Here is a 20171-nt window from a genome sequence, read left to right as displayed (position 1 = left end):
TGATAGCACCTAGGACCTGAGTTCAAACCCCAGGACTGGCACCAAGAAAGGAGAATGGGGGGATGGGGGGAAGGGAGGAAAGGGAAAAGGAGGAGGAGGAGGAGGAGGAAAAGACATTAGAAGAATGGGGGAACTCTGAATAATACTGTAGTTTAGGTAATAAATTTGGGCCAGTGAAATTAACATGAGGAAGCTAGATGAGGAAATAGAAGGACTTTCCTGATGCTCCTCACACCTGTAATCCTAGTTATTCAGGAGGCTGAGATCTGAGGATCCAGGTTTGAAACCAGCCCAGGCAGGGTTGAGTCCATGAGACTCTTGTCTCCAATAAATTACCAAATAATCCAGAAGTGGAGCTGTGGCTCAAGTGGTAGAGCACTAGCCTTGATCAGAAGAAGCTCAGGGACAGTGCCCAAGTCCTCAGTTCAAGCCTCAAAACCAGCACAAAAAGGAGGAGGAGGAAAAGGAAGAAGAGGAGGAAGAGAAGAAGGAGGAAGAAGAAGAGGAAGAAGAAGAGGTGGAGGAGGAGAAATAGGGGATTCTGGATGTAATAGAAGGGTAGAGATCTTGCACACACACACACACACACACACACACACACACACACACACGGAACAAAAGAAAAAAGAATATATGAGAACACTCTTTACTATCTTTAGAACTGTTGAGTTCTAAACTTCTGAGTCTAAAATTACCTTAAGATAAAAAATTTAAGATGAAAAAAACAGAGACCAGAGGGTACAGCATATTTCCATTAAAAGGAAGGAGAAAAATAGACACTTGAATAAAAGCTTCTAGATGCAAAGAGTAGTTTCAGAAACTACATTAGAAATCTGTAACAATGGTTGTCCTTGGAGGAAAACCAAGGACTGGATCCAAGAACCTGGTAACAGGGAAGTTGAAATTTCACTGTTAACTCTTGTACAAGAGCATATGCTACTTTTTGCATACGACCCTATCCTCTGCAGAATAGAGTTCTAAACTCATTTATTAAAGAAGTTGCTCAAAACCTACACACTCATATAACTTAGTTTGTGGATTTGATATATCAAATTCAGAAAGAAGTGTACTTTTATTACACTTCCCTTTATGTATATGGATTTTTGCTGCTTTGTTGTTAGGGTTATTATGGCTTAAAAAAATAAATCAAAGCTGGGTGCCAGTGGCTCACACCTATAATCCTAGCTACTCAGGAGGCTGAGATCTGAGGACTGTGGTGCAAAGCCAGCCTGGGCAGGAAAGTCGGTAAGACTCTTATCTCCAATAAACCACCAGAAAACTGGAAGTGGTGCTGTAGCTCAAGTGGTAGAGCGCTAGCCTTGAGCTGAAGAGCTGAGGAACAGCGCTCAGGCCCAGAGTTCAAGCCCCACGACCGACCCCCCCCCCCAAAAAAAAAAAAAATCAAACATTTTTTATTAAACAAAGAAGAAAAACTAGAGAACTAGGAGACCAAGACAATCTGGGGTGCAAAGATGCCTCTGGCTTGCAAGGCCCTCTGTACCCACAGCTGGCCAAACTCCCAGATGCTTATAGGAGGGAGCGCAGACAGACCTTTGCATTTTAGGTCAAGCACGACAGACAGCGGGTGTCTCTTCAGCATCTCCTTGCGCTTGTCATCCAGCTGAACCCCCAGTGTGGGTCGCCGCCGTTTCTGGAAAAAGGAGAGGGCCAGACCCATTAGATGAACATTGCCCTTCCTGCTCCCTCAGGCCAGGGCCTCCCTAATGCTGCCTGGCACTGGCTGTCTCAGCTACTCAGGCGGTCAGGCTCCCCTTAGTGCAGCCCTTTCTTCTAGGGAACTGGCACCTGCAGATGTGCAGGCCCTGGCACAGCTGCACAGTGCCCCCCACTGGAATAGTGCTCACCGTGGTCTGTTCCTCCTCAGCATCTGAGTCACTCTCATCATCTGTAGCCACAGAGAAGGTGGTTAGAGGGAGAGAGAGAGGGAGGGCTCCCATGCTCCTGAAGCTCCATACCCACAGGGACAGAGAAGCCTAGCCTGCTTTTACTTGTAGTCTTTATAATAAATCACTTACTTTCGTGATGCTTACTCAGTGAAAACATGGTATTGAATAAAGTGACTGCTAATTCTACCACTGTTGGTTTTTTAAATATATATTTTATTTCCTTCCTTCTTTCCCTTCTTCCTTTCTTCTCTTAGCTTTCTTTGCTCAAGGCTAGCACTCTCACTTGAGCCACAGCTCTGCTTCCAGCTTTCTAGTGGTTAATTGGAGGTAAGAGTCTCATGGACTGTCTTACCTGGGCTGGCTTCAAACCACAATCCTTAGATCTCAGACTCCTGGGTAGCTAAGATTACAGGTGGAGTCACTAGTATCTGGCTCTGATCTCATTTCTATGGGCAACAAACTCCTCCATTGCTGGTGCAGTGGTCACAGTAATAGAAATAACAACAGTAATATCCACTTGTATAACCAGAGGGGTTGCTATCTACACAAAGAATTACCATCCACTTTCTTACAGTGAGCTGTGGGTGGCAGGACTACAATCCAAAGGAAGCACTTTCTGACTTCAGGATCTAAGCTTTCTCCTGTCTGTTCCAAACACTGACCTGATTGTCAGGCTTCCTGGTCTACTGAAGCAGTCTAGTTAATGAGCTAAGGAGCTCATTGGTAGTGACCTGGTGGTCCTGGGGAGATAACCCAACCGCCATGTTACCTTGGGAGTCCTCAGAGGACTTGAATAGAGCCTTGGCTTCATCCACACTGCCTTCAATTGCCACAGACAAGGTCTTATCTAGGAACAATAAAAAAATGTGAAGGAGGGGCTAAGAGATGCAGGAAAGCAAGCTAGGGGCTGAGTTTCTTCTGCTTCTGCCCCAACTTTTGGTAGGAAGCTTAATTCTTTGCCATCATTTTCTGAGAAAAAACAGCCAAAGCACAGATTCCCAGAGAGGCATCCCTGCATCCCAGAGACCAATATGTTCTCGTTCTCTCCCTCTCTCTCTCCCTCCCCCCCCCTCCTTTTTTCTTTCTCTGCATCAGTACTGAGGCTTGAACTCAGGGCTTTACACTCTCATTTGCATTTTTTGCTCAAAGCTGGTGGTTTACTAGTTTACCCATAACTCTACTTCTGGCTTTTTGCTAGTTAACTGGAAATAAGAGTCTTGGGAATTTTTCTGCCTGGGCATTTTTCTGCCTAAGTGGACTTCAAACTTCAATCCTCAGATCTCAGCTTCCTGAATAGCTGGGATTACAGGCATTGAGACACCAGTGCCCAGTACTGAATGTCTCTCTTTTCAGGCACACATCACAGAAAGTCAAGTCCTGGGCCCACAGGCCTACAGAATTCTTTGGACAGCTTCTTAGAAGTTCATACCCAGAAGCCCACATCTGTCCATACCTGGAGATGACAGTTCTCACCTAGGTGCCTATTCTCTGTTCTACATCACACCAAGCTCCTGGCTAGCACCATCTCATTTAACTAAGTGGCAAAGGACTACAGGTAGGAGCATGGACATTGAAGTCCAGTCTAAGACCTGAGGCCCTACCTCACCAACTCCTGAAATATGACCTAGAAAGTGAGGTTACTACTCTAGCTTCAGTCACCACATCCATGACATGGGAATCAGCAAATTGCTGCCATGCTGAGTGGTGGGGACTGGTGGTACTGATGTTTGCAATTTTAATCATAGCTATTAAAAAAAATTAGTTTTGCTGGGCGCTGGTGGCTCATGCCTGTAATCTTAGCTACTCAGGAAGCTGAGATCTGAGCATCGTGGTTCAAAGCCAGCCCGGGCAAAGAAAGTCCGTGAGATATTTATCTCCAGTTGACCACTAGAAAACTGGAAGTGGTTCTGTGGCTCAATTGGTAGAGTGCTTGCCTTGAGCTGAAGTGCTGAGAGACAGCACCCAGGGCCAGAGTTCAAGCGTCATAACAGACTAAAAGAAAAAAAAAATTAGTTTTGGGGGCTAGGAATGTTGTTCAGAGGTAGAACATAAGCTTACATGCTTGAGGCCTGGGGTTTAATCTCTGGCATAGATAGGTATGTATGTATGTATGTAAGTAGGTAGGTAGGTAGATACAAAGGTAGGTACTAAGTAAGATAGATAGTAGATAGGTAGACAGACAGAAAGAAGTGGCTTGAAGCCAAGTGCTGGTGGTTCATGCCTGTTATCCTAGTTACTCAGGAGGTTGAGATCTGAGGATTGTGGTTTGAAGACAAACCAGGCAGAAAAGTCCCCATGAGACTTTCATCTCCAATAAATACTCAAAAAAGCTGGAAGTGGTGCCATGGTTCAAGTGGTAGGGCACTATCCTTGAGCACAAAGAGGTTCAGGGCCAGTGCCCAGGACCTGAGTTCAAGCCCCAAGAAGGACCAAAAAAAAAAAAAAAGTGACTTGAAACTTACAAACAACCTTATACAGTTGATACTATCATTATAGTCATTAGTGATGAGAAACTTAAGGCTCATAGAAACTAAAAACCATAGCCAGAAAACAGATAAACCAGGAATCAAGATCACATCTGTTCAAGATGAGCTTGGCCTCTCTAGCACAGGTAACTAACAGCCTGTTCCATGGACCTGGCCTGCCTTTTTGGACTGACTCTCACTGATTCCCCTTTGTGGAACTCAGGGTCCAGGACTGTGGGGTCTAGTAGGCATCCAGGTTTTGCATTTCTTTTCATTCATCTTTTAAAAATTGTGGTGCTAAAGACCAAATCCAGGGCCTGAACTATGCTCCAAGCCCCTACTTAATTCTCAAGGGTACAAAGAGCCACAGAAGCCTGACCCTACTTGCCCAGCTGCACTAAGAAGAGAGGGCAATAGCAGACTACTGCCTTATGTCCACCAACCATACACAAACCATCGATACCACCTCCAAACCATCAGTGGAAGATGCCTGGATTGTCTCTTTGCAGTTGGAGATTGAAGCTAGGGTCTTGAGCTTTCCAGGCAAGTGCTCCAGCCCTAAGTCCCATTTCTAGCCCTAAAGCATTCCTTTCTGTTATTTAATCTTGAATTCTACAGGAAAATGGAAGGGGAAACAGCTGAATTTTAAGCAGACACACAAAAAAGAAAATTACTCACCCTGTCTATGGGGCTGGGAGGAGGATTTCATATGAGCTGATGATGGAAACAGAAGGGAGAACAAAGGAGTGGGAGACGACGAGACAGGCCAGGAAAATACAAGAAGAGAGATAGTAATGTATTGGTGCCATGGCTGGGAGGAGGGGCATACGCTGGTGCAATCTATGTCAATCTGATGCGATGGGTAGAAGGGAAGAAGAAAAGTCTAGCAGCCAGGGAAAGCTGCATTAGGACAAGAGCAAAAGCTTTGTCCAACCCTTAGCAGAGTCCCAGGCTGTGGCCTTAAGCCTGAGGACACAGCTTCTTACAAAATGAGACCTGTTTCATGTCCTGAAATATGTCCTTAAAGGCTTGGAGATCTGGCTGGGACCTATGCTCCCTGCCCCTCACTACAGCAGACATGCCCCACAGCAGAACAGCAGACAGATAGCAATCTACATAAGCTAGTACCCAGGAGCCTGGACAGACTCATAAAGAATTCAAAGCTGTCCATACTGAAATGGCTATCAGGTTAGTCTAGCCTTAGGCAAGCCAGGAGGAAGCAGTCATGCGGGGTGTGGCAGAGGGGGAGGCAACACCTGTCTCCAGCAGGCTTCTGGGCAGGGCCTGGGAAATCTCCTGGGGCAAGCAGAGCTTCCACTAGGCTAGTGGCCATGACTGCTGCTCTCACAGCCCCCCCACCCTGTCCAGGTCCATACTCACCACAGGCCTGCCCATATGCAGTGGCCTGGACAAAGAGCACATAGAGGGGTGGCGGCAGATGCCTGGCGGTCTCATACTGCTTGTGAGCTTGGTCAAAAGGCATAAATAGGTACTCCTGCACTGGGAGGGAAGCCTATGGGCAAAAAAAGGATTTTTTTTAGTCCAGTTACAAAGGAACATGTGGCTGCTTTGTAACTATATAGTTTTATTTACCAAAAAAAAAAGATGCATGATAAACTAATAGAATATATCAGTAGACAAGAGGTCAATAGAAAAATTGTAGTTAGACAGGTGGGTCATGCTTGTCATACAAATATTTTGGAGGTGAGGCAGGAGGATCTCAAGTTCAAATCCAGCTTGGGCTGTATAGTAAGACCCTGTCTCAAGAAATTTAAAAAAAAACAAAACACCAAAAAAACAAACTGTATTTCTTCTACTTACTAGCGACAAAGAATAAAAATATGAAGCAAGATGATGGGGGCTCTTGTCTGCAATCCTAACTACTCAGGAGGCTGAGTAATTCCGGCATGGGCAGGAAAGTCTATGAGACTCTATTTTTTTTGTCAGTCTTAGAGCTTGAACACTGGGCATGGGCACTGTTCCCAACCTCTTCAACTCAAGGCTAGTGATCTACTACTCTGAGACACAGTGCCACTTCTGGTTTAGTCTTACAGACTTTCCTGTTTGAGCTGGCTTGGAACCAAGATCCTCAGATCTCAGCCTCCTGAGTAGATAGGATTGCAGGTATGAGCCTCCAGTGCCTGGCTCTGGACTCTTATCTCCAAGTAACCACCAAAAATGAAGTGGAAGTGTGGCTCAAAGTGGCAGAGTGCTAGCCTTGAGCAACACAACTCAGAGACAGCACCCAGGTCCTGAGTTTAAGTCCTATGACCAACCAAAATAATAATAATAATAATAATATGAAATTATAAAAAGATACCATATTTCTAATACTATTAAGAAAACATTAAGGGACTGGGTTGTGGCTCAGTGGTAGAACATTTGCCTAGCATGCATAATGCCCTAGGTTCTATCCCCAGCACAAGTAAGAAAAAAAAAAAGGTATGCTCAACATCATTAGTGTTCAGGGAAATGAAAATTACAAAATGACAAGCAGAATGAAATATGTCCCAGAAGAACTAAAATTATAGGAAGCAATGGCAAGCACTGGCAAGGATGTAGAACAAAGACCTTTCCTAAGATCCTTTGGGAATTTCTATATTGGCATACTCTGTATGCCACAGCTTTACCCCTGACCTGGTATATACAAGAGAATGTGGGGGAATGCTCACAGCACTATTGCTTATAAGAGCTCCAAACTGGAAACAACTGAAATCAAGGAAAATGATGAACTAGGTCTCACAGTAGTGCAAGTAAATTCCACAAGTATACCATGTTGCAAAAGCCAGACACAAAAGAGTAGGTAAGTTTCTTTTAAATAGATAGGATTTTGTCTGTTCAAAACAGACAAAACTGGGCTAGGAAGGTGGTTCAGTGGTAGAGTGCTTGCCTTGCATGCATGAGGCCTGGGTTTCATTCCTCAGCACCACATAAGCAGAAAAAGCTGGAAGTGGAGCTGTTGAAGTGGTAGAATGCTAGCCTTGAGCTGAGGGACAACGCCTAGGCCCCATGACTGACAAAAAAAAAAAAGTAACCTAAGATTCAGAGCTAAGATAATGGTTACTGAGGGATTAGGGAGATAGTACACAGGAGTAGAAATTTTTTCTAGAAAAACTGGGAATGGGGGCTAGGTATGTGGTTTAGTGGTAGTGCTAAGCAAGCAAGAAGAACTGAGTTCGATTCCTCAGCACCACATAAACAGAAAAAGCCAGAAGTGGCGCTGTAGCTCAAATGGTAAAGTGCTAGACTTGAGGAAAAAGCAGCTCAGGGAAGTGCTCAGGCCCCGAGTTCAAGTCCCAGGACTGGCCAAAAAAAAAAAAAAAAAGCAATGTTCCTTTCGTTTCTCTCTCTCTCTCTCTCTCTCTCTCTCTCTCTCTCTCTCTCTCTCTCTCTCTCTCTCTCTCTCTCTCTCTCTCTCTCTCTCCTTCCCCCTCTCCTTTCTCTCTCCTCCCTCTCTCCCCCCACCCCCTCTCTTTCATCGGTTATGTCTTTCATCGGTTATGGGGCTTGAATAGTGCTCAGGCCCTGAGTTCAAGCCCCAGGATTGGAAAAAAAAAAAAGGCAACCTTCCTTTCTTCTTTCCTGTCATCAGTTGTGGGGCTTGAACTCAGGGCCCGGGCACTGTCCCTGAACTCTTTTTACTGGCAAAAAAAAAAAAAAAAAAAGACAATGTTCTTTCTTTCCTTCCTTCCTTCCTTCCTTCCTTCCTTCCTTCCTTCCTTCCTTCCTTCCTTCCTTTTGTTGGTTGTGGGGCTTGAACTCAGGGCCTGGGCACTGTTCCTGAACTCTTTTTGCTCAAGGCCAGTGCTCTACCACTTTGAGCCACAGTACCACTTCCACTTTTCTGGTGGTTAATTGGAAATAAAAAGACTCTCATAGCCTTTCCTGCCCAGGCTAGCTTTGATCTCAGACTCCTGAAGAGCTAAGATTACAGGTGTAAACCACCAGTGCCTAGCGGGCAATGTTCTTTCTCTTGGGTGGTTACGCAAGTGTGGTTACTTATTGAATTCACCTGTATACTTATGAGATGTAGACTTTTCTGTATATAAAATTATTATTAATTTTGGTGCCTAATTCATTCTAAGCATACACTCTACCATTGAGTTGCACACTTAGCCATGTTTGTTTGTCTTTTGGTTCAAATTATTCATGTGTTCATTCATTCAGATGGGGCTCTTGCTATATGTTGTCCAGGCTGGTCTGGAAACCCTGACTTAAGAAATTCCTCCCAGGGCTGGGAAGGTGGCTCAGTGGTAGGTGCTTGCCTTGCATGGGGCCCTGGGTTCCACATAAGCAAAAAGAAAAAAGTCGAAGTGGCGCTGTGGCTCAAGTGGTAGAGCACTAGCCTTGAGCTGAAGAGCTGAGGGACAGTGCCCAGGCCCAGCGTTCAGGCCCCATGAGCGGACCCCCAAAAAAAAACAGAAAGAAAGAAATTCCTCCCTATGTTGGCTTCTTATAGTTGAAACTACAGGCATGCACTCCCACATCTGTCTATTTTAAAGTCATATATGTATTCTGTATCAGAGTTATACTTGCATTTATAAGGCTAAACCTACCAGCTTACAGCACTCAAAGATAATTGTTAATGATTTGCTACATATAGTTAAGTACACACATATACCGATACACATATTTTACAGACTACATTATATAAATGAGATCATGCTATATGATCTTTTTTTTGATCAGTTGTGGGAGCTGAACTCTGAGTCTGGGCACCATCCCTCAGCTCTTCAGCTCAAGGCTAGAGCTCTACCACTAGAGCCACAGTGCCACTTCTTTATTCTGCTTATGTTATGCTGAGGAATCAAACCCAGGGCCTCATGCATGAGAGGCAAGTACTCTGCCACTGAGCCAACTTCCCAGCCCCTCATGCTATATGTTCTACAACTTGCATTTTAAATTTAATACTGCAATAGACTTTTTTCTGGCCAGCATTCTATTAGTGGTATGCTACTTTATACATGAATCGCTGTAAAGCTGCACTATACAAACATCTATATTCTATTTAGGCATATTTACAGAGTTCTAGTTAACAGCAGAGAATTTAACCATGTAGAGGACTTAAGAAGGTTAAGTACAGCCAGGCGCTGGTGGCTCATGCCTGTAATCCTAGCTACTCAGGAGGCTGAGATCTGAGGATCGAGGTTCAAAGCCAGCCCGGGCAGGAAAGTCTGTGAGACTCTTATCTCCAATAAACTACTAGAAAACTGGAAGTGGCGTTGTGGCTCAAGCGGTAGAGCACTTGCCTTGAGCTGAAGAGCTGAGGGATAGCACCCAAGCCCAGAATTCAAGCCCCACAACCGACCAAAAAAAAAAAAAAAAATTAAGTACAACAAAAATTGCTTGTTTGCATTCTTCTTTTTCTCCCATTATGAAATATCACAGAAGTTTTTGTGTATACCACTCATGGGGCTTAAACACAGGGTCTAGGCACTGTCCTTGAGCTTTTTTTGGGAGGGGGTCTGGTCGAGGGGCCTGAACTCTGGGCCTGGGTGCTGTCCCTCAGCTCTTCAGCTCAAGGCTAGCGCTCTACCACTTGAGCCACAGAGCCACTTCCAGCTTTTTTCTTTTTGCTTATGTGGTGCTGAGGAATCGAACCCAGGGCCTCATGCATGCAAAGCAAGCGCTCTACCACTAAGCCACCTTCCCAGCCTCCTTGAGCTTTTTTTACTCAAGGCTTGAGCCACCAGTCTACTTCTGGCTTTTATGGTGGTTAACTGGAGATAAGTCTCACAGACAGGCTCACTGCCTGGCTTCAAACTGCAATCCTCAGATCTCAGCCTCCAGAGTAGCTAGGATCACAGACATGAGTAACTGGCATCAGACACAAAAGATTATTTTTAACAACAACTAATTCTATGCTTAAGAGTCAAAAGGAGAAAGTGCAGACCTTGCCAAGTCCTATAAAAATGAGTTTAGAATTTCTCCAGGCTCCTTTTACAAGGTTCCTCCGTATTAGCCACGTACACTGCTTTATAAAACTGTAATGATTTAACCCAAATCTGGCTTTGGAAAGGAAAACAAAATCAGGTGACCAGTTTACATTCCAATTTATGGGTAAAGTTAGAGCTTTTCCTACAGAGGCTCTCAAATGAGTCAAGTTCTTTTTGGAATTTAGGCTGCTGAGCTGTCTGGCCCCTAAGGTTTGGAGGACCTAGGAAACATCCACAGGAAGCATGTGTAGGCGACAGGTGTGAACCATGAGGGGAAAATGGAACCTTTCCAATCCAAGAAACTATTTTATGCAGAGGAGGCTTTGGATTTTTAAAAGCAAAGTGCATAGGGGCATGTGTGTCTGTGCTCCTAAACCCATCTGGCCAACACTTTTTTGTGCTAGTACTGGAGTTTGAAGTCAGGGTCTTACATTTTTATTCCACTCTGTTAGTTCATAGTTGTTAGTGCTCTAACACTTGAGCCATGCTCCAGTTCCAACCTTCTGGAGATAAGTTCCTTGGATTTGTCTGCCTGAGTTGACTCCAAATCTTAATTCTCAAATCTCAGCCTCCCGGGTAGCTAGGATTACAGGTGCGAGCCACTGACACCTGTCTGGTCATTCCCTCTTTACCCTAGAACACAATTTTACAGTGTAGCTTGTAGTACTCTGATCAGCAAGGCCTAAGGGATGTGGCTTCAGCCACCTTTGGTTGGCAGAGGCAAAGCAAAGGGCCGACAGGCTGAGCTCATCTACCTACCTGCATGATGCTATTGAGGCGAGGCTGGAGGCTGCTCAGGTACTCCTTCTTCACCTCTATCTCCTTCAGGATCTTCTCTTTGCTGGACAGGCACTCTCGGTACTTCTCTGCCAGCCTGAAGGGGGCAGACAGAGCATAGTCACTCATGCAACACCTCAACATACCTGCTCACTGTCAGACTCATCTTACAGTTCAATTATGATTAATTCTAATGCCTGCCAGTACTTATATGACCCTTTAAGGAGCTTAATGTAAGCATTAACACAGTAATTATAAAACTCTGGAAGACAGGGACTTTCCTTATCCCTGGAGAAGAAAACTAAGGCTCAAAGATATGTGACCTGCCCAAGGCCATACAGAGTTATGAATGCATGCCCATTTCTCTGTGTACATGCCCACTAGAGAACAGTGCTGTATCATCTTCTGCTCCATTCCTTGCCTGAGAGACAGCTCCTTAACCCAAAAGAGGCCCACAGACTACTTGAGTGGAGAAGACAGGAATGGATTCTAGATCTGTACCATAGGAATGCAGCACTCACGGCTCTGCCTGAGTGCAACTCAAACAGTCCACCAGATGGGGAATGACAGACTAGCCCCAGCCTCAAAAACACGAGCATAGAGTCCTAAGAAACAGACTCAATGATCACTAAAGCCAAATGGGCCTGAGGCACAGATATTTTCAGTAATAGAAAAAAGAATAATACCTGGTACTGGTAGTTTATACCTATAATCCTAGCTACTCAGAAGGCTGAAATCTGAAGTGTGTGGTTCAAAGTCAGCTCTGGCAGGAAAGTTCATGAGACTCTAATCTCCAACTAACCATCAAAAAGCCAGAAGCAGCCGGGCACCGGTGGCTCATGCCTGTAATCCTAGCTACTCAGGAGGCTGAGATCTGAGAATCACGGTTCAAAGCCAGCCCGGGCAGGAAAATCTGTGAGACACTTATCTCCAATGAACACTAGAAAACTGGAAGTGGCGCTGTAACTCAAGAGGTAGAGCACTCTTCTTGAGCTGAAGAGCTGAGGGACAGTGACCAGGCCCAGAGTTTAAGCCCCATGACCGACAAAAAAAAAAAAAAAAAAAAGCCAGAAGTGGAGTTGTGCCTCAAGCAGTAGAGTGCCAGCCTTGATTGAAGAAATCTAAGAGAAAATACCCTGGCCCTGAGTTCAAGCTCTAGAAAAGGCACACACACACAAAAATTACTCCAACTTTTAAAAATAGCTTTAAGCAATGACAAGCCTATCTAGGGTGAGGTTAGTAAAGTAAACTATGCAGTGTGAACTAATCAGAAACAGGACTCGTCTTATAGACTATTCTGCTGGGTCCGTGATCAAGTATCTGCCCTGGTCAGGGTCATGTGAGGCTGCCATTGTATAGTGAATGAGGTCATGAAGGAGGAAGCACTACCTTTTCCGCTGCTCCAACTCCCAGTCCAGACGTGCCAGGGTCTGCTGGTGAGGGTCTCCTGTGGTGACTTCAACCTTGCTGATGTCTGGTGGAGCCTCTTCATAAAATTCCTCTAAAGTAACCAGATCGATTTCTTCATGCTTAGACCTAGTAAAAATTGGACGTTAAGCTGCTGCTCTCCAATCTGGCTCACAGTTATACAGTTGCCCATCTCTGTCCACTCAGTCTTGGCCTACAACTTTTCAAAACCCCCAAATCCAATCTCAGCTGTGTCCATGGGCAGATGATCCTGTGTGATGAGCAGCTGTCAGTGATATGCCACAGACAGATCCCTGTCTGTGCTCTCCAACCTTTCAAATCCATAAATTAGCTGAAGACTGGGAAGGATGCTTACTAAACTTACAAATGTCTCTCAGCCAAACCTGGGCATCAACAGCTACAATATACAAATAAAAGACTAGAACTAGTCGGGTACTGGTGGCTCATGCCTATAATCCTAGCTACTCAGGAGGCTGAGATCTGAGGATTGCAGTTTAAAGCCAGCCTGGGCAGAAAAGTCCATGAGACTCTTAGCTCCAATAAACTACTCAGAAAAAGCTAAAAGTGGTACTGTGGCTCAAGTGGTAGAATACTAGCCTTGAGCAAAAGAGCTCAGGGACAGCACCCAGGCCCTGAGTTCAAGCTCAGCAACTGACAAAAAAGCCGTAGCTACAGCCTAGGTCTAAACTGTCAAGTTGAAACCACGATATGTCACTGAACAGGAGTAAATGTAAGAGCCTGCACCAGGCTCAAGTGGTAGAATGCCTGCCCATTAAGTGTGAGGTCCTGAGTTCAAACCCCTGTATGATTAAAAGAAGAAAAAAAAAGAGCTCTATCAAAATTGAAAACTTTCACCTATATAAGCTTAAGAGAACTAGATGTGAAAAAACTATAATTGTAGCTACTCTGAGATCTGAGGATCAGGGTTCAAAGCCAGCAGCCCAGGCAAGAAAGTCTATGAGACTCTTATCTCCACCAGAAAACCAGAAGTGACACTGTGGCTCAAAGTGGTAGAGTGCTAGCCTTGAGCAAGAAAGCCTAGGAAGAGCACCCAGGCCCTGATTTTAAGCCCCACACCAATTAAAAACAAACAAACAAACAAAAAAACACAAAAAAGAAAAGAAAGGTAAGGAAAGGAAAGGAAGCAGGAGGGGGGGCGGGGGGTGGGGAATGATGACACGACAACGACCACAGACAGACAGACAGCAGCTCCCATATTTAGTGAGTAGGAATCAAACTGGTAACACAGAGGCCCCTGCTGAGGATTGAGAACTGCTTTTTACCAAGTTCAGAGTTCAAAACACTAAAGGGCCAGAGAGACTTGTGTGGCTCTCTGAGCAGCCTGAAACTACTAATTGTAATTCTACCACTCAAAGTGATCTACTGACCCTCCTCCTGGATCCCAGTCTTCCAAGCTCACTAGATTTCTTTGAAAGAGACTGGCTCTCACTAAGCAGTTTCCACAAACCAGCTGTGCCAAAGCCCTGTCCTCTCAAACTCACTTGAACTCCAAACATTTGGTGATCTCCTTCTGTAGGTGCATCACCTCATACAGCAAGTTCTGTAGCTGCAGGTGGTAGGCATCTACCTTCTGCTTAGCCTGAAAGGGAAGATAAGGTTGGAGATGGTGAGCAAGGCCAGCAAAGCCACAAAAAGAGCATCGGGGGTCAAAGAAGGGGTGGGGAAGAGTAGAGAGAACGAGGGCTAAACTCTCAACTCTTACCTCGTGGGTCTGATCTCTTCCTTTCTTCAACCTGATGTGGGCCAATCGGTTAAGCTTCTTTAGAGTCATGAAATGCACACAGCTCTGGATTTTCCGTTCTTCAATTTCAATTGCCTGCAAACAAAGAAGACATTTAGACCACTAAAAACAGGTGCTGGCATGGCTTCCTTGAGACCCAGTGCTGACCTATTTCCATACAAGGCCAAAAACCTGGAAGGGGCTTGGGGCCAAGAGAAATATCATGAATGAAATGGACCGATGACTGAAGAAATGAAGTGTTTAAGGTTCCCACAAAAAAAAATTTTTTTAAGCAATTTCAGAGCCAAGCACTGGTAGCTTCACATAATGTTAGCTATTTAGTAGGCTGAGATCTGGAAGATTGCAGTTTGAAGCCAGCCAGGCAGAGAAATCCACTAGACTCTATCTCCAAAATAACCAGCAAAAAGCAGGACTGGAAGTATGCCTCAAGTGGTTAACATCATCTAGGCAAGCAAGATGAGCAAGCATGAGGCCCTGAGTGCAAGTCCTGTTACTGGAAAAGAAAACAGAAAAAGCCATTTCTACTTTTACTGGAGTGACAGGAATTGAAAAGGAGCAAGTATAGTCAATACACAATTAACATTTGCACGAACAGATACAGACCCTTGCAAAAGCAACATCATGCCTCTGTAAATAGTGTTACCAAGTAATTTAAATGCAAATAACTAAAGTACAGCCATAACGTTTGACTATCACAGACAGCATAACAATAATAATCTTATGGATATTGGCCAACATATGCAGAAAAAATTCCTAAGGGAGAAAATGCATTAAAAAAAATTGTATCCCCCTAGTTGTTAGACACAAACACACTGTAAGGTTTCACACTGTTTAGATTTTTTTTTGGTCCCTAAAGTCCAGTTTATTCATTTAACATTGTAATAATGTCTTTTTTGGTCCTTACCATCAAGAAAATCAACATGTACTATTATTTCCTAATGCCTAGCAAAACTGCTGGGTGCTTTATAAAAAAGTTAACTGTCCTATTCGTGTGTGTGTGTGTGTGTGTGTGTGTGTGTGTGTCTGTGTGTGTGTGTGTCTGTGTGTCTGCGTGCGTGCACATGCGCACACGCACGTGCCATCCTGGAGCTTAAACTAAGGGCCTGGGCACTGTCCCTGAGCTTTTCAGCTCAAGGCTAGCGCTCTACCACTTGAGCCTCAGCAAGAGAAAAGAATCTCACAGACCTACCTGCCCAGGCTGGCTTTGGATCGAGAACCTCAAATCTCAGTCTCCTGAGTAGCTAGGATTAAAGGTGTAATTACAGGTGTACAGCTTATGCCTGTCCTGTTCTTTTATTACTGTAATGGGTGACTGAGTGGTGATGATAAGTTCCAATTAATGAATAGGCTTGAGAGCCTTTAGGTTCCAATCACCTGATCATGGCTAGGACAGAAGGCCAAGATCAGGAAAGGCCCTATTAGGGGCAAAAAAAGCACCATCTACACAGACTTAGCAGGCCCATGGCTCCCTGGCCTTGCTCCTTACCACATCCTTGCCGCCCCTGCTTTTCAGGTCCTGGATCTCAGCCATCAGCCTTTGCAGCTCCTGACACGTGTACTTGTACAGCTCATAGTCTCTCCCAGGGTCCCGCAGGTCCACCTCAGCCTCCTCACTATAGTATTTACCTTCCTGTGGAGGCAAGAAGAGAGGCTCCAGGTAGGGAGTGAAAGCCTTCCTATTGGAAGGAGGGAACTGGGCTGAACTCTCTCATTACATAAGATTAGCTCCAAGTCAGGTAGCTTGTTTTTCGAAGTAGAACTCTAACTCTCTCTCTCTCTCTCTCTCTCTCTCTCTCTCTCTCTCTCCATTTTGCAGTGTTAGGGATCAAGCCCAGGGCCTTTGGCAAGATAGGCAAGCATTCTACCACTGAGCCACACCCCTCAGCCCCTCCTTTTCTCTTTTTGATTACAAAGTAATCACCACGTTTGGTGAAAATAATTCTGAACAGAGAAATATCAAAAAGAAAATGGAAAATTGCCCACAATATCTCTTCCGCACATCTCTTCCCCGCACCAAACAATTCATTTGTGAATATTGTAAGTACACATTTTACTTTAAGCAAGATAGGATCCTATTGTCCAGGCTGTTTGCAGTAGATTCTCTTCAAATAACAAAATAACTGCATGATAGCTTCCTATGAAGAAGATGTACCAGATTCCATGTACCAAAATCCTGCTGAGCGGTACTTCGATTCAGGGGCATGTGGTTCTGGTACCCTGTTAATGGCAGATCCAGGGATACAATATTTCCAGAGCTCCAGCACTGTGTTGCTGAGGCACTGCCTTTTTTGGACCATCAGGAAAACTGGAGCCTTGTATCACATTGGAACATGCTCTGTGTGGTATTAATCATGTCTTCTACAGGTCTGGTAATTCTTGGGATGTTGCTGTTAGCCCTGAAGTGAATAGAACCTGAGGCTCTGCGGGTCTCACCATGGGCCACAGCTGCAATTTCTCAGGTGCGTGGTAACAACTGGCTAGTCTCACCTGCTCAATGTCAGATCGACTTCTTTTTCCTTCAGTTGGAGCTCCATCGCTTCGAATCACTTTGGGTTTCCGTTTTTTGCTGGATTCTGATGACATGGCTGTCCCTAGAAGTCAGAAGGCAAAAAGCAAAGAGCTCTTAAAAGAAGAAAGTTTTTGAGATTCTTCCAGAGTCTGACTAGCAGATTTGGTATTCTACAGTCTTAGTAACTGAAGAAAATATACAGCTGGGTGCAGCAGCTACTCAGGAAACTGAGATAGGAGGATCATGGTTTGAAGCCAATGGAGGCAGAAAAGTCAGAGACTCTATCTCCAAATAACTAGCTTTTTGCTGGGCTAGAGGCATCTCCTAGGTGGTAGAGTACCAACATAAAAGCAAGTAAAAAGACTCTGAGTTCAGGCCCAAGAACCAGGAAAAAAAAAATCACTTAACCTTCCATAGGGTTGAATCCTTTCCACAGAGAATTATCCTTCAGCTTCTCCAAAATGAATTTGTCTGCTCCATCTCCTCTCCCTTCTCCAGGTGCTATGGGTCAGACTGTAGGCTTTGGTAAGGCTAGGCCAGTGCTCTACCTTTGATCCACATCTCTGGTCCTTTCTCCCTTTTCAAAATAAGCTTCATTACATGCTCCATTCATCTCAGAATCACCTTCAACCTCTCCCTCCTCTACCCCCTCAGACCCAGCTCATTACCCAGAGTGTCCTGCAGCCCTAGGTGACACACTGTCCCTATAAACACCCTACAGGTCAGGCCTCCATGCTTCTCTCAGTATTGCCTAACACTACTATCTAAATCCTTTCTTTAAAAAGACCAATCTGGCTGTGTAGCTCATGCCTGTAACCCTAGCTACTCAGGAGGCTGAGATCTGAGGATCACAGTTCAAAGCCAGCCTGGGCAGGAAAGCTTGTGAGACTCTTATCTCCAAGGAACCACCACAAAGCTGGAAGTGGCACTGTCTCTGAAGTGGTAGAGCACTAGCCTTGAGCAAAAAAGCTAAGGGACAGTGCCCTGAGTTCAAGCCTCAGGATCGGCACAAAAAAATAACACCAGCCTGTTTCAAAATCTTTGCTGCCTCTTCATAATGTATAGAACGAAATCTTTATATTTCCTGGCCCTACATACAGTCCCTTCCTTGTTTTTCCCCAACCCACCTTCCCAACCACACTTCTCCCATTCCTATTAATCCTCCCTTGCCTCTGACCTCTACCCCTAGCTGCAACTACTCACAGCACTCACAGCTCCCACAATAGCACACAGGCTTTCCCTGCCTTGAAATTCTCTTCATCCTCTCCACTTCTAGACTAAGCAAAGCTGCTCTGCTCTGGGAAGCCTCTGAGGTCTCACTAATGAACTCTTTTGGGTACTTTGCGTAAACTATTAGGAAATTTATCTGTGCTTGTCTTCCTGCCTAGATTCTTCCCTCGGAGCTCCATAAATTTACCCCCAAATTCCTGTGTGGTGAACAAGGTTGGTCCCAGTACTACTGGTTGGTCCTGTGTGTTGAGTCTTGTAAGCACTTTATGGGTATGTCCTCATTTGAGTCTTATAACAAACTTTTCAGGCAAGAACCACTACCATTTCACTGAGGCCTGGAAATGTGGATGCATTAGTGGTTCAAACTAGCGTGCTAAAGCATAAGTACACGTGATGTCCACTAGTGTCCTTGTACTGTACTACCTACTCCAGCCGCATCCCTATGTCAAGGCCACTCATTGGTGCTTAACCATGAAATTAAAAAAGAATGCATTTCATGGAGCTCTATGACCACAAAACATCCTCCCTGGCCACCCCTCTGTCATCACCTCCAGGTATATGCCCAATCAATCTCACCAATACTTCTGGAGAGCACCAAATAAGTTGTGATGCATTTGGAGGTTCCTGGATTGGAATCTCCATGCACCAATATTATGGCATTCTGTGTTGGCTCCTTTAGATTTGCTTCTTCAAATCAAATAAGAATAACATTCTCTAACTAGGGGGCTGTTAGGAGCCATTAATACAAAGCACTGTGGAAATGGTGTTATGACTCAAGTGGTAGAGTGCAGGCCTTGAGCTGAAGAGCTTATGGACAGGGCCAAGGCCCAGAGTTCAAGCCCCAAAGCCAAAAAAAAGGGGGTTAGGGTGGAGGGAAGGGCTGAATTGGAAGGAGATCCACCTAGCAATAGTGTCATTTCAAAATAAATTAACAACAAGGAACTGTGCTGGGAAAGATGAACACAATGAGGAATGGGGCTGTAGAAAGTACATGAGTGATGTTAGGTAGTGCTAAGCACCCATGGAGACAGTAATCCCCACCTCCTCCCTTTTTGATACAGGGTCTGACTGAACTGCCCAAGTTGGCTTCAAACTTGAGACCTTCTTGCCTCAGTCTCCTGAGTTCTAGGATTACAAGAACTACTATGTCCACTCATCCATTTTCTTTTTTTTTTTTTTTGAAACTTCTGATTGCTGAGGACATAGCTGAAGTTCTTACCTAGCAAATATGAAGCCCTGAAGTTCAGTCCCTAATTGGAGGAGGGTACAGTGTAGGATTTAATTGCCTAGTTGCTTTGTGTGAGTACTGGGGCTTGAACTCAGGGTTTAACACTCTTGCTTAGATTTTCACTCAAGGCCACTTGAGCCACACTTCCACTTGTGGCTTTTTGCCAGTTAACTGGAGATTAGAGTCTGACTTTTTCTGCTGGAGGCTGGCTTTGAATCTTGATCCTCAGAGCTCAGCCTTCTAAGTAACTAGGATTATAGGTTTGAGACACCAGAGTCTGGTTGCCTAGTTTCTCCTGAACTTCAACAAATACCAGTGTCACTTTGTAACAAAAAGACTACCTCTCTGACAATAAGCAAAAGTTAGCAATGGTCTGTTTTTATTACATTACTATGCCAACTGAAGATTGAATTTAGAGTTCTGTAAGGCAGGAACTCTAGCCCTTGAAATATATACCTTCAATCCACTTTGCTTTAGTTTTGGGAACATGAGCTAGCATTTATGTCTGGATCTGAGCCTGGACTTATCCTGTTCCTATTTAGGCTTCCTAGCTGAGATGACAAGCGCCAGCCACAGCCCAGCTTTTTTACTAGCTAAGAAGGTTGTGTCCCCACCCCCGCCAAATGTTTGTCCAACAGCGAACTCAGCCTCCAGGGTAGCTAAGATTACAGATTTTGAGTCACCTCCATCTGCCAGAAATATTAATTTTCTATCAGTATCTTCTGCATAAGCGATGGCCGTTTTCTATATATAGTGAAGAGATCAGAACCTTTCTCACAAAGTAAATTTAACCTAAAAAGGGACTGAATTTAAGTTTAAAAAGGGACTTGAACTCCGTGAGAGAGCGCTTGTCCTGTAGGCGCGAAGCCACTGGCTGACCCCCAACACTCGCACTCCAACCTCCCCCCCCGCCAAAAAAAAGACACTGG

The 20171-nt window shown here is 44.7% G+C and overlaps 1 protein-coding gene across 3 annotated transcripts in view; it reads right to left on the bottom strand.

The window, feature by feature from the left end:
• Thoc5 (THO complex subunit 5) overlaps positions 1 to 20171 on the bottom strand; it is a 34521-nt gene that overhangs the window by 13912 nt on the left and 438 nt on the right. Inside the window, exons 1-12 of one of the 3 annotated variants that reach the window (XM_069994576.1) lie at positions 17193 to 17333; positions 16763 to 16866; positions 15762 to 15905; positions 14237 to 14350; positions 14016 to 14113; positions 12475 to 12621; positions 11068 to 11182; positions 5753 to 5885; positions 5051 to 5086; positions 2677 to 2754; positions 1866 to 1906; positions 1552 to 1651 (exon numbers count right to left, since the gene is read on the bottom strand). In XM_069994576.1, coding sequence (XP_069850677.1) covers positions 1552 to 1651; positions 1866 to 1906; positions 2677 to 2754; positions 5051 to 5086; positions 5753 to 5885; positions 11068 to 11182; positions 12475 to 12621; positions 14016 to 14113; positions 14237 to 14350; positions 15762 to 15905; positions 16763 to 16866; positions 17193 to 17199 — 1117 coding nt within the window. In that variant the 5' untranslated portion in view covers positions 17200 to 17333. Of the gene's footprint in view, positions 1 to 1551; positions 1652 to 1865; positions 1907 to 2676; positions 2755 to 5050; positions 5087 to 5752; positions 5886 to 11067; positions 11183 to 12474; positions 12622 to 14015; positions 14114 to 14236; positions 14351 to 15761; positions 15906 to 16762; positions 16867 to 17192; positions 17334 to 20171 lie in introns of those variants that run through there. The other 2 variants (XM_069994577.1, XM_069994578.1) reach the window with 2 other exon arrangements.

Source organism: Dipodomys merriami, unplaced genomic scaffold (genome assembly GCF_024711535.1).
Source record: "Dipodomys merriami isolate MVZ:Mamm:240054 unplaced genomic scaffold, mDipMer1.0.p SCAF_45, whole genome shotgun sequence".
Taxonomy (NCBI): domain Eukaryota; kingdom Metazoa; phylum Chordata; class Mammalia; order Rodentia; family Heteromyidae; genus Dipodomys; species Dipodomys merriami.
The sequence above is the reverse complement of the archived record's forward strand: the minus strand, read 5'-3'. Positions and strand labels throughout refer to the sequence as shown.